The following is a 12,150-nucleotide window of genomic DNA, read 5'->3' as shown; positions in this document are numbered from 1 at the left end:
ACAGATGACGAGAGTGAAGTCAGTGAGTTTCCACTCTTTTGTCCGCTTCATACTAAAGAGCCACTGAAGCTGTTCTGTGAGACCTGTGATGTGCTGGCGTGCTGGAATTGCCAGCTAACACAACACAAAGAACATAGGTAAGGTGTAGGAAGATTAAAGATGTGTCATTCAGCATGTGACACACTGCTAGGGAAATTGCAATGTTCCAGTATGTCTGGCCAGGTGCCTGCAGGTTTAAAGCTGTGTTAATTTTTTTTTACTTTCAAAATTCATTTCTAAAGTTCAGGATAAATGGCCCCAGAGTTAAGAGATTACTTAATAAATTTATGGGGATGCTGGTGTCAATTTTGTATCTATTGGTAGAATAGAATACTTTTTTATTCACGTCAAGCAAGATTAGAGGGCATGGGAATAATTGGACCAAAGTGAATGAAATGGTACAGGTGAAGGGGGGAGAGGACGAGGGAAAAAGTAGGAAGGTTAAGGAAATGAGGCACAAGAGGGGAGGGAGCAGGAGTGGGGGGCTATAAAAGTACCTCAGCAGGGGTGTGAGGACAAACTACTTTTAGCGGTGGTGGGGGTGGATTGTTGCAAAAGTACGTCAGTGGGAGGGCCTCATTTTCCTAAAAAATAAAGTCTAACATTTTTCAGCGGCTGCAGAGGTGCTGATTTTTCTAACAGTCTGGTTTGTCTATTTCTCGCCCACAGTTTCAAATATTTGGAAGACGCTTTACAGAATCAGAAGATAGTTTTGGAGGAGTTGACACTGAAAATGGAAGAGAAAAAAGTCAGCATCCAGAGCTCAGCAAAACAAGTGCAGGACAGGTAACATGGTTTAATTTAACTCAAAAAAGCATAATAACTGGGCTAAAATTAGTTTAACAAAGCAGTTTGAAATAATTAAGTTATATCATTTATTCTATATGGAGCTACTAATGCCAGTCCAAGATTTTTTTTAAAAAATAGAAACGGTGTTTAATCAAAAATAATTTAAGCTTTGAGAAGTGTTTTTCCCCAGGCTAATTACCCAATTCTGTTCCCATGAGAAGGCAATAACCCTGCAGGTACAAGGAGCCTATTTATATCCAGTCAATAATAATTTTTCTGAACACTCAATTAAAACTAGTCAATTGAATTTATAAAATCAAATACAGGAAACTTTGTGCTATCCGGAGGTGAGCTATCCGGCAATCTGGAGCCACTGGCAAAAATCAGCAGCCGTTTTTTATTCTTTTTGTTTATTTTTTTTGCTTTGTTTGAACAGTCAAGCTGTGCAAGGTCTGTAGCTATAGCAACAGCTTCAGCTACAGAGCTTTAGGGCCACACCCGAGTGTTTAGAAGCTGTTGCTAAGCAACAGTGTTTGTTGTCAAATACGGAGATAAGAATCTCCGTATCACAGAATCACACAGAATCACAGAAACCCCACAGTGCAGATAGAGGCCATTTCGGCCCATCGAGCCTGCACCGACACATATCCCACCCGATCCCCGTAACCCCTACACCAACACATATCCCACCCTATCCCCGTAACCCCACGTATTTAATCCCCCTAACACTAAGGGTCAATTTATCATAGCCAATCATCCTAACCCGCACATCTTTGGACTGTGGGAGGAAACCGGAGCACCCGGAGGAAACCCACGCAAACACGGGGAGAATGTGCACCTCAACATTAACTCTGGAGAGTATGGCACTTTTTAGGCAATGGCAGCAGCACGGTCCCGTGGGTGCCAGATAGCGCAAAGTTTCCTGTATATATAGCAAATATACCCTTAAAAAAAATCCAGAGTTTTACATTTTTTTTAAATACAATTTTGTATCACAAAACGATCTGATGACAAATGTTGTCATATGAATTAGCTCTGAAATCTGCTGATATTCCCTTTGAACACTTACCTGATGGCCGCTTCTGGCATTGTAGTGGCACGATCTTCCATTCCTCTTCACTGGTGAGCTGTCTGGGGACGCCTATTAGGTGTCTGCAGCTCGCCGGCTCGATGATCATGAGGCCCAAGGTCCAATATCGGGTGCGCCTCAGGCCAATCCAATCAGGAACGGGGATTGGACCCCGAGTCCTCAGTGCGTCCAAAAATGGATGCGCTTGAATTTCTAGGCTTAAAACTGTCTGTCCTACACTTCTGGGGAGATTGGTCCATGCTAGGCTTCGATTACTTGTACAGCACTTTTAGTTTATTTTTGTATTGAGTCAGTTTGTTTGGTTTCAACTTTATTGCTGCACTGCTACTATTCAAGATACTTCACCTGACATAATGGGCTAGATTTTCGGGGAGCCGTCAGGCAGGGTTTCAGGCATGTGGGGGGGGGGGGAAATCCCGACTTTGGGGGTCCCGACACCATCCCACCCAAAACCCCACCCCACGTAAGTTTCAGGGGCGGCGGGTACCCGCCCCGCACTGGGACCCGCCGAAACCAGGCGGGAAGGGATTAGTGCCAATTAACTGCCTGTTAACAGGTAGTTAACAAGCAGTTTTTCGCCTAATCCCCATTTTGAGGGGTTTCGTGTGGGTTTCCTGACGGCTCCAAACCACGCCAGGTTAGAGCAGCGGGCCGTCGGGTTGAAGGAGTTGGAGGGGTCGCGATGTCGGTGCTCAGGTGAGTGGGTGCATGAGTGTAAAGGTAAGTGCGTTTGGTGTGTCTAAAGTGTGTAAAGAACTTTTACTTACCTTTACTTACCTAAACAGCCTTTCTTCCCGTGGCCGTCGGGAGCGCTGCACTCAGCCGGAACTGAAAGCTGAACGGCTGCAATCTGTCAAAAGTGACAGCCTTCAGCTTTTAGTGCTGCTGAGATTTCTAAATGAGTCTGCACAGAAGGACTCATCTTAGAAATCAGACTGTCAGTGTTTGACAGCTTCAAACAGCTGTAAAACACTGATATTTCATCTGTCAGAAATCTTGACAGATGAAATTTCAGTCTGTGACGTCACCTGTTGCTGGGTGGCCCTTAATTGGCCTGCTGAGCCCGCTGGGCGGGCTCAACAAGGTCAATCAAGGGAAAATCACGTGGATTGGCTGGACGTCGAAGTAGGTGGGTCAGAAACCCGAAAGGGGAAGTCCCGCCTTCTTCCCGACAGGTTCGACAAAATTGACCCCATTTTCTCCACTCTTTCGTGCTGGACATTTGCAGGATAAATCCCACCCCGGGACAATCCACAATTGATATAACCCAATTTCAAACTTTGCCACCAAAAGGAAGCGCTGGTGCCGCTTTAAGAGGCTGCACCTTCACATTTCAGCTCCTGTCCAGGAAATCCTGGTCCTTGTGGTCTTTGCACTGCCAGCACAGGATGCAGATTGCTAGCACTATGTAAATGAGGGGACACTAAATAATACAGGGAGGTCCCCTCAGAGTGTTGACGGTGCAAAATACAGTAGTGCTACCAATGCACCCATAACTGATTTGCAGCTCTAAAGTTGGTATAAAAAACAAAACAATTTTCTGAAAGAAGACTTAAAATATACTTAATTCTGGTCAGTGAACATTAGTAGAAATATAGCAACAGGAATAGGCCATTGAGTCCCTTGAGCCTGCTCTGCCATTCAGTTAGATCATGGTTGATCTGTAACTTAACTCCATTTACCTGCCTTGGTTCCATATCCCAAAAATCTATCGATCTCAGTTTCAATATTTTCAATTGACCTAGCCTCAGCAGATTTTTGGGGGAAGTGAGTTCTAGATTTCCACTACCCTTTGTGTGAAGAAGTACTTCCTGATATCACCTCTGAATGGCCCAGCTCTAATTTTAAGGTTCTGCCCCCTTGTTCTGGACTCCTCCCACTAGAGGAAATAGTTTTTCGCTCCCTACCCTATCAAATCCTTTAATCATCTTAAACACCTCAATTAGATCACCCCTTAACCATCTATATTCAAGGGAATACAAGCCTAGACTATGCAACCTGTCCTCATAATTTAACTCTTATAGCTCCGATATCATTCTGGTGAATCTGCTCTGCACCCCCTCCAAGGCCAATATACCCTTCCTGAGGTGCAGTGGCCAGAAGTGAACGCAGTGGTAAGATTGTCCAATAGATAATTATTTGCTTGTTTCATTGAGACAGAGCTATGTTAGAATTTTGATACTAGTTTGTTGTCATTCATTGACTGGATGAGCATTGAGCTTAGTGTTGCCTTGATGCCTGTGCTCAGATTAATAATTATGACCTCAGCTGTGCTAAGTGATAGCCAAATTGAAACAGTGCTTAAAAGAAAGATATGAGGTGGTTACAGAGTTACTTCACAGTTAGAAAGCAAGTGCATATACATAGTGCCGTCCACATCCTTTGGACATCCCAAAAGCACACCACAGCCAATAAAATATGCTGAAGTGTAGTCATTGTTGTAATGTAGGCAAATGTGGAAAAGCCCCATAAACAGCAATCAGATAAATGATGAGATAATCTATTTTCAGCAATGCTGGTTGAGGGATAAATGCTGGTCAGGACACCAGGAAAATTCTGCTGCTCTTCCAATAAATTTATGTTCATTCTTGGGATGTGTGTGTCACTGGCAAGGCTGGTATTTACTGCCTATTCTTAGTTACCCTGAGAAGGTAGTGGTGGGCCTCCTTGAACTGCTGCAGTCCATTTTGGTAAGAAAAATAAGGAGGTCACACATTTCTTGGAAAATAAGAATATAAATGGGGTAGAGGAGCAAAGGGATCTGAGAATACAAATACATAAATCACTAAAAGTTGTGACGCAGGTCAATAAGGCCATAAAAAAGAAAACCAAGCACCAGGGTTTATTTCTAGAGGGATAGAATTGAAAAGTAGAGAAGTTATGCTAAACTTGTATCGTAGCTTGGCTAGACTACACTTGGAGTACTATGTGTAGTTCTGGTCGCCGTATTATAACAAAGATAGAGGAACAGGAGAGGGTGCAAAAAAATTTACAAAAATGATACCTATCTTGAAAAGAGAAGGCTTAGGGATGGCTTAATAGTGGTCTTTAAAATTATGAAAAATTTTGATAGAGTAGACACAGAAGAGTGTTTCCACTTGTGGGGAAGAGCATAACTAGAGGCCATCAATATAAGATAGTCACCAAGAAATCAAATAGGGAATTCAGAAGAAACTTCTTTACCCAGAGAGTGTTGAGAATGTGGAACTCGCTACCACAAGGAGTAGAATAGATACATTTAATGGAAAGCTCGATAAGCATATGAGGGAGAAGGGAATAGAGGATTATGCTGATAGAATTAGATCAAGAAGGATAATAGAAGGCTCGAGTGGAGCATTAATGCCAGCATGTTCTGGTTGGACCAAATGGCCTGTTTCTGTGCTGTATATTCTATGTAGTCCGAGTGGTGAAGATGCTAGCACACATACAAGGCTAAATTCATGATATTTCAAGCAAGACAGTTGCAATGGCATTACTCATTTTGTTGACTTACCGTAATATATTCTATTCATTTATCTTCCCTCTTTTGCTTTACTGTCCCACAGATTGTAGAGGATAGACAGGTGATGTGCCCACAGGTTTGTAGCAATGTCACATTGTCACTGACCTGCAGAAGGTGTGCAAGACCAGCAGCCTAACTCTTCCTATGATTTCCCCTTCCATCCCTGAAGGCAAGGTCTTGGCCTGTGCTTTGTATCTCTACATGATGGCAGAGCTGAGATCATGAACTCTATGTGGGTGAAATTTATATGAAAGTTGGATAATTTTAGGAAAAGTTGGTGTGGGTAACAAATGGGATTATTGACGATAGGAATTTCATCCCCTCTATGTGGAAAATCAGAAGAACAGATTTGCATCACACTTTGATGTGTTGGAGTCCCAATGTGGCATATCACCATGCCACTTCTCACTTTAGTGGCAAAAAAGGAAATAAATATATAGAAAGAATTATTGACCTTCCTCCTGACCTCTATTTAGTTTAATTTGAACATATAACCTGGAGTAATCCTTTTAATAGATATTTTTTAAAGCAACAATGATTCTATGTTCCTAGCCACTGCCCATGGAACCATACCTCAGTGAGGGACTCAATACCTTCAGATTGGAAGGGAAATAGAGAAAATTGGAGATTTTCTTTTCATTCACAGGTAGTCTCCCACTTGTTATTCCTCATAATGAACTTTTGATCTCTGTTGCAGCATCTTACAGAGGCACAAAGTGAAAGTGAGACAGGCTTCTACAAGTTGGAAGGATCGGGGGGCTAAGCATTCCAGCCTGCTCATGTAGACTGGCCATCTATTTACAGTAACATTGATGGAGACCTGAGAGCTAGTCTTCAGCCTGTTCGAAGTTGGAGAAGATGTGTGCGGGGTGGAAACTCCACAGAAAATGGAAGAATTCTCACCCCCCCCCCCACCCCCACCAACCACCAAACCTGTTTTTAATTTTCAGTGGCATTAGGATAGAATCATGGCCCCTCAAGCTGCTAAAAGATTTTACACGGATACTAGTGCTATTGGACGATATACTGATTTACTCCCTTCAACCAATCAAGTAAAATGACGTAAATGCATTGTCTATTCAAATACATTTTTACTGAAAAGAACATCTGTCTTGCAGGTTGAATGAAGTAAAGCAAATGCGGACGAAGGTGGAAAATCAGATTAAGATGGCAAAGATGATCATGATAAATGAATTAAATAAACGAGTGAATGTTCTGATGGACCAGCTGGAGGTGAGGCATACTGTGATGCACCACAACTATTTTCACTTTTGCTACCATTTCAAGAAACCCAATTGCAGCATAAGAACAGGGCTGCAGTCATTGGTGTTTGTTGGGTTTGAATCTGCCTTGAAGAGGAAAGAACTTTCAAGACATATGTTCTGACAATATTGCACTTTCACATCAGTTATAGGCTTGTAGATCATTTTTATGTAATAGCCAAATAGTATAATGGCATACAGTGAATGTCATATAGTGTGTTTGATTCTTTTCTTGCTGCTTGTTTCATTTTTAATTGTTTTGATTAGAAGTGGTTTTCAGTATATGTGTGCCAAGTGAGAGTTCATCACTTCATACAGCTGAATTGCAACACATGTTGTAACCTACCTTCATTTTGACTTCCTGTCATACATTAGAACTGAGATGTCGGCTAAGCAACAGAAAATGCTGGAAATACTCAGCAGGCCAGGCAGCATCCGTGGAGAGAGAAACAGAGTTAACGTTTCAGGTCTGGGACCCTTCATCAGAACTGGAAAAAGCTGGAGATGTAACAGATATTAAGCAGGTGCAGAGACAGGGGGCGGGGGGGTTAGGAGGGGAGGAAGGAGTAGAAAGCACATCCTGTACTTTTGTAAGAGGCAGGAAAGATAAAATGTTGCAAATGGGAATTGCAAAAATCATACTGCATGAAAAATGGGGGCAGGGATAATTATCTGAAATTGTTGAACTCAATGTTGAGTCCGGCAGGCTGCAAAGTGCCCAATCGAAAGATGAGGTGCTGTTCCTCGAGCTTACGTTGAGCTTCATTGGAACAATGCAATAGCCCGAGGACAGAGAGATCAGAGTGGGAGTGAAGCGGTGAATTAAAGTGACAGGCGACCGGAAGCTCAGGGTCACCCGTACGGACTGAACGGAGGTGTTCCGCAAAGCGGTCGCCCAATCTGCGTTTGGTCTCCCCAATGTAGAGGAGACCGCATCGTGAGCAGCGAATACAGTATATTAAATTGCAAGAAGTACAAGTAAATCGCTGTTTCACCTGGAAGGGGTGTTTGGGGCCCTGGACAGTGGGAAGGGAGGAGGAAACACCTGCCCTTTTACCTCCTCCCTTCCCACTGTCCAGGGCCCCAAACACCCCTTCCAGGTGAAACAGCGATTTACTTGTACTTCTTGCAATTTAATATACTGTATTCGCTGCTCACGATGCGGTCTCCTCTACATTGGGGAGACCAAACGCAGATTGGGCGACCGCTTTGCGGAACACCTCCGTTCAATCCGTACGGGTGACCCTGAGCTTCCGGTCGCCTGTCACTTTAATTCACCGCTTCACTCCCACTCTGATCTCTCTGTCCTCGGGCTATTGCATTGTTCCAATGAAGCTCAACGTAAGATTGGGCACTTTGCAGCCTGCCGGACTCAACATTGAGTTCAACAATTTCAGATAATTATCCCTGCCCCCATTTTTCATGCAGTATGATTTTTGCAATTCCCATTTGCAACATTTTATCTTTCCTGCCTCTTACAAAAGTACAGGATGTGCTTTCTACTCCTTCCTCCCCTCCTAACCACCCCCTGTCTCTGCATCTGCTTAATATCTGTTACATCTCCAGCTTTTTCCAGTTCTGATGAAGGGTCCCAGACCTGAAACGTTAACTCTGTTTCTCTCTCCACAGATGCTGCCTGGCCTGCTGAGTATTTCCAGCATTTTCTGTTGTTATTTCAGATTTCCAGCATCCGCAGTATTTTGCAATTATGTCAGCTAAGCAGTTCCATTACCTGTAAAACCGTCATCAAAATGATGCCAGTTGTCTCCCTGAGGGGTTATAAAAGTGGTTTTTTTTGTGTGGTTATTTTGTATATTATTTTCTTCTGCTCATTAGTTCTCCCAGGGCCAGGCATTATTCCTTAACCAGATTGGCAAGTATGCAAGCAATCTGCTTCAGTACATATTTTGGTTCTGCCTTCACAAAGGAGGACACAAATAACCTCCCAGAAATGTCGGGGAACATAGGGTCTGATGAAAGGGAGGAACTGAAAGAAATCAGTATTTGTAGGGAAATGGTGTTAGGGAAATTGATAGGATTGAAGGCCGATAAATCCCCAGGGCCTGATAATCTACATCCTAGGGTACTTAAGGAAGTGGCCCTAGAAATAGTAGATGCATTGCTGATCATCTTCCAACATTCGATGGAATCTGGAACAGTACCCATGGATTGGAGGGTAGCTAATGTTACTCCACTATTCAAAAAGGTGGTAGAGAGAAAACGGGGAATTACAGACTGGTAAGCCTGACATCGGTAGTGGGGAAAATGCTAGAGTCCATTATAAAAGATGTAATAGCAGAGCACTTGGAAAACAGTGACAGGATCAGACAAAGTCAACATGGATTTACAAAAGGTAAATCGTGCATGACTAATCTACTGGAATTTTCTGAGGATGTAACTAGTAAAATAGATAAGGGAGAACCAGTGGATGTGGTGTATTTGGACTTTCAAAAGGCTTTCGATAAGGTCCCACATACGAGATTAGTGTGTAAAGTTAAGGCACATGGGATTGGAAGCAAGGTATTGACTTGGATAGAGAACTGGTTGGCAGATAGAAAGCAAAGAGTTGGAATAAACGGGTCTTTTTCCGAGTGGCAGGCAGTGACTAGTGGGGTACCGCAGGGATCGGTCCTTGGACCCCAGCTATTCACAATATATATTAATGATCTAGACAAGGGAACTAGATGTAATATCTCCAAATTTGCAGACGACACAAAGCTGGGTGGGCGTGTGTGCTGTGAGGAGGATGCCGAGAAACAACAGGATGATTTGGACAGGTTGGGTGATTGGGCAGAAGCATGGCAGATGCAATATAACATGGATAAATGTGAGGTTATCCACTTTGGTGTCAAAAACAGGAAGGCAGATTATTATCTGAATGGCAATAGATTGGGAGAAGGGGAAGTGAAACGAGACCTGGGTGTCCTTGTGCACTGATGTGCCTCAATAAATCCGAGACTCGATGTTAGCGAAACAAAACAAGGCTTTTATTGACTTAGAAGGTAACACATAGAGGAGAATGTATCTTCCATCCAGAGGTCTGCCGTACTGGATGTGCTGCAGGCTGGGCCAGCTTACATAGGAGCCAGGTATGGGCGGAGCCCTACACACAGTACAATACAATGGAAATGAAACTGAAACCAACCACAGTCACAGGCAGAGAAATACTGATGAGTGATGAATGGAATATTTCATCACACTCACCCCTTCTATAGATTTAGTCTGTTCGGGGGTTTGATAGTCCTCTGCGACCGACGTGGCTGTTGTGGTGCCGCGGGTGTCGGCTGGGTGTCCCCGGTGGCCTCCTGGGTCTCTGCCGGGGGTGCCGCCAGGGTTGTTGAAGGGGTAGTTGGTGGGGGTACCGTTGGTCGATGTTCTTCCGGGGGTGATGAAAGAGTAGTGGGTGGGTAAGAGTTGCTGTGGTCGTTGTTGCTGCTGTTGTCGTGGTTGTTGTCGTTACCGGCTGGGGCGACGTCTTTTATGGACACGGTGTCCTCCCTTCCATCGGCGTGCCGGACATACGCGTATCGGGGGTTGGCGTGGAGTAGGTGCACTGACTCCACGAGCGGGTCCATCTTGTGGCCCCTCACATGCCTTCACACGAATACCGGACCTGGGGTGGAGAGCCATGACGGCATGGATACGCCTGAGGTGGATTTCCGGGGAAAGACAAACATTCGCTCGTGAGGCGTGGCATTAGTGGCAGTACACAATAGCGACCGTATCGAATGGAGCACATCTGGGAGGACTTCCTGCCAGCGGGAGATAGGGAGGCCTTTGGTCCTTAGAGCTAGAGTGACTGCTTTCCATACTGTCCTGTTCTCTCGCTCCACTTGACCGTTACCCCGGGGGTTGTAGCTGGTGGTACGGCTCGTGGCGATCCCCCTGGACAGCATGTACTGGCGTAGCTCTTCACTCATGAAGGACGCCCCCCTATCCGTATGGATGTAGCTCGGCATACCGAACAGGCTGTTGAGGCATTTAATGACCGTGGCGCTGGTCATGTCTGGGCAGGGGAAGGCGAATGGGAAACGAGAGTATTCGTCCACAATGTTCAGGAAGTAAACATTGCGGTCGACGGACGGGAGGGGGCCCTTGAAATCTAAGCTGAGCCGCTCAAAGGGCCGTGTAGCTTTGATTAAGTGGGCTCTATCTGGGCGGTAGAACCGAGGCTTGCACTCAGCGCAAGTGTGACAGTTCCTGGTCAGGGACCGAACTTCCTCAATCGAGTAGGGTAAGTTGCGGGACTTTATGAAGTGGAACAGCCGCGTGACCCCTGGGTGGCAGAGGTCATTGTGGAGGGTCTGTAGCCGATCCCCGGTGGCGCTGGCACACATCCCTCGTGAGAGGGCGTCGGGGGATTCGTTAAGGGCCCCTGGCCGGTAAATGATGTCATAATCGAAGGTGGAGAGCTCGATCCGCCACCTAAGAATCTTATCATTTTTAATCTTCCCCCTCTGTTTATTATTGAACATAAACACGACCGACCGCTGGTCGGTAAGTAGGGTGAAGCGTTTGCCGGCTAGGTAGTGGCGCCAGTGGCGCACTGCCTCCACGATGGCTTGGGCCTTCTTTTCTATGGAGGAGTGTCTGATCTCGGGCCCTTGGAGGGTCCTCGAGAAGAAAGCTACGGGCCGCCCCGCCTGGTTGAGGGTGGCCGCCAAGGCAAAGTCAGACGCATCACTTTCCACTTGAAAGGGAGTGTTCTCGTCCACTGCCTGTAGCGTGGCCCGCTCAATATCCTGCTTAATGCTTTTGAAGGCGGCATGGGCCTCAGCAGAGAGCGGAAAAGAGGATGCTTTCAAGAGGGGGCGGGCTTTGTCGGAGTAGTTGGGGACCCATTGGGAATAATAAGAAAATAACCCCAGGCACCTTTTCAGGGCTTTGGGAGTGTTGGGCAGGGGCAGCTCCCGTAGGGGGCGCAATCGGTCGGGGTCTGGTCCGATTTCCCCATTCTCCACCATGCTGCCTAGTATGCAGAGGCGTGTGGTGTTGTAAACGCACTTGTCCTCGTTGTAGGTGAGGTTGAGTTTTTGTGCGGTTTTCAGGAACCTCTCGAGGTTCGAGTCGTGATCCTGCTGGTTGTGACCGCAGATGGTGACGTTGTCGAGGTAGGGGAAGGTTGCCTGCAAGTGGTGGTCATCGACCATGCGGTCCATCTCCCTCTGGAAGACCGAGACCCCATTCGTCACCCCAAAGGGGACTCTGAGGAATTGGTAGAGGCGTCCGTTCGCCTCGAAGGCGGTGTACGGGCGGTCCTCTGGTCTGATAGGGAGCTGGTGGTACGCTGACTTGAGGTCGATGGTGGAGAACACCCGGTATTGGGCGATTTGGTTCACCATTTCTGATATGCGGGGTAGCGGGTAGGCATCTAGTTGGGTGTACCTGTTGATCGTTTGGCTATAGTCGATCACCATCCGTTTCTTCTCGCTACCCCTTACCACCACCACTTGGGCGCGCCACGGGCT

General features: G+C 45.8%; 1 protein-coding gene across 2 annotated transcripts in view; it reads left to right on the top strand.

Annotated features, from left to right (window-relative positions):
* The window catches only part of trim66 (tripartite motif containing 66), a 306,202-nt gene that overhangs the window by 237,949 nt on the left and 56,103 nt on the right, over positions 1 to 12,150 (top strand). For both annotated transcript variants that reach the window (XM_086007941.1, XM_086007942.1), the window contains exons 4-6: positions 5 to 137; positions 709 to 825; positions 6,539 to 6,653. In XM_086007941.1, coding sequence (XP_085864067.1) covers positions 5 to 137; positions 709 to 825; positions 6,539 to 6,653 — 365 coding nt within the window. The remainder of the gene's footprint in view (positions 1 to 4; positions 138 to 708; positions 826 to 6,538; positions 6,654 to 12,150) is intronic.

The sequence above is a fragment of the Somniosus microcephalus genome, chromosome 15 (genome assembly GCF_052327205.1).
Source record: "Somniosus microcephalus isolate GS21.2 chromosome 15, FLI_Smic_1.0, whole genome shotgun sequence".
NCBI classification, from domain to species: Eukaryota; Metazoa; Chordata; class Chondrichthyes; order Squaliformes; family Somniosidae; genus Somniosus; species Somniosus microcephalus.
This window is presented reverse-complemented; position numbering and strand designations above follow the sequence as displayed.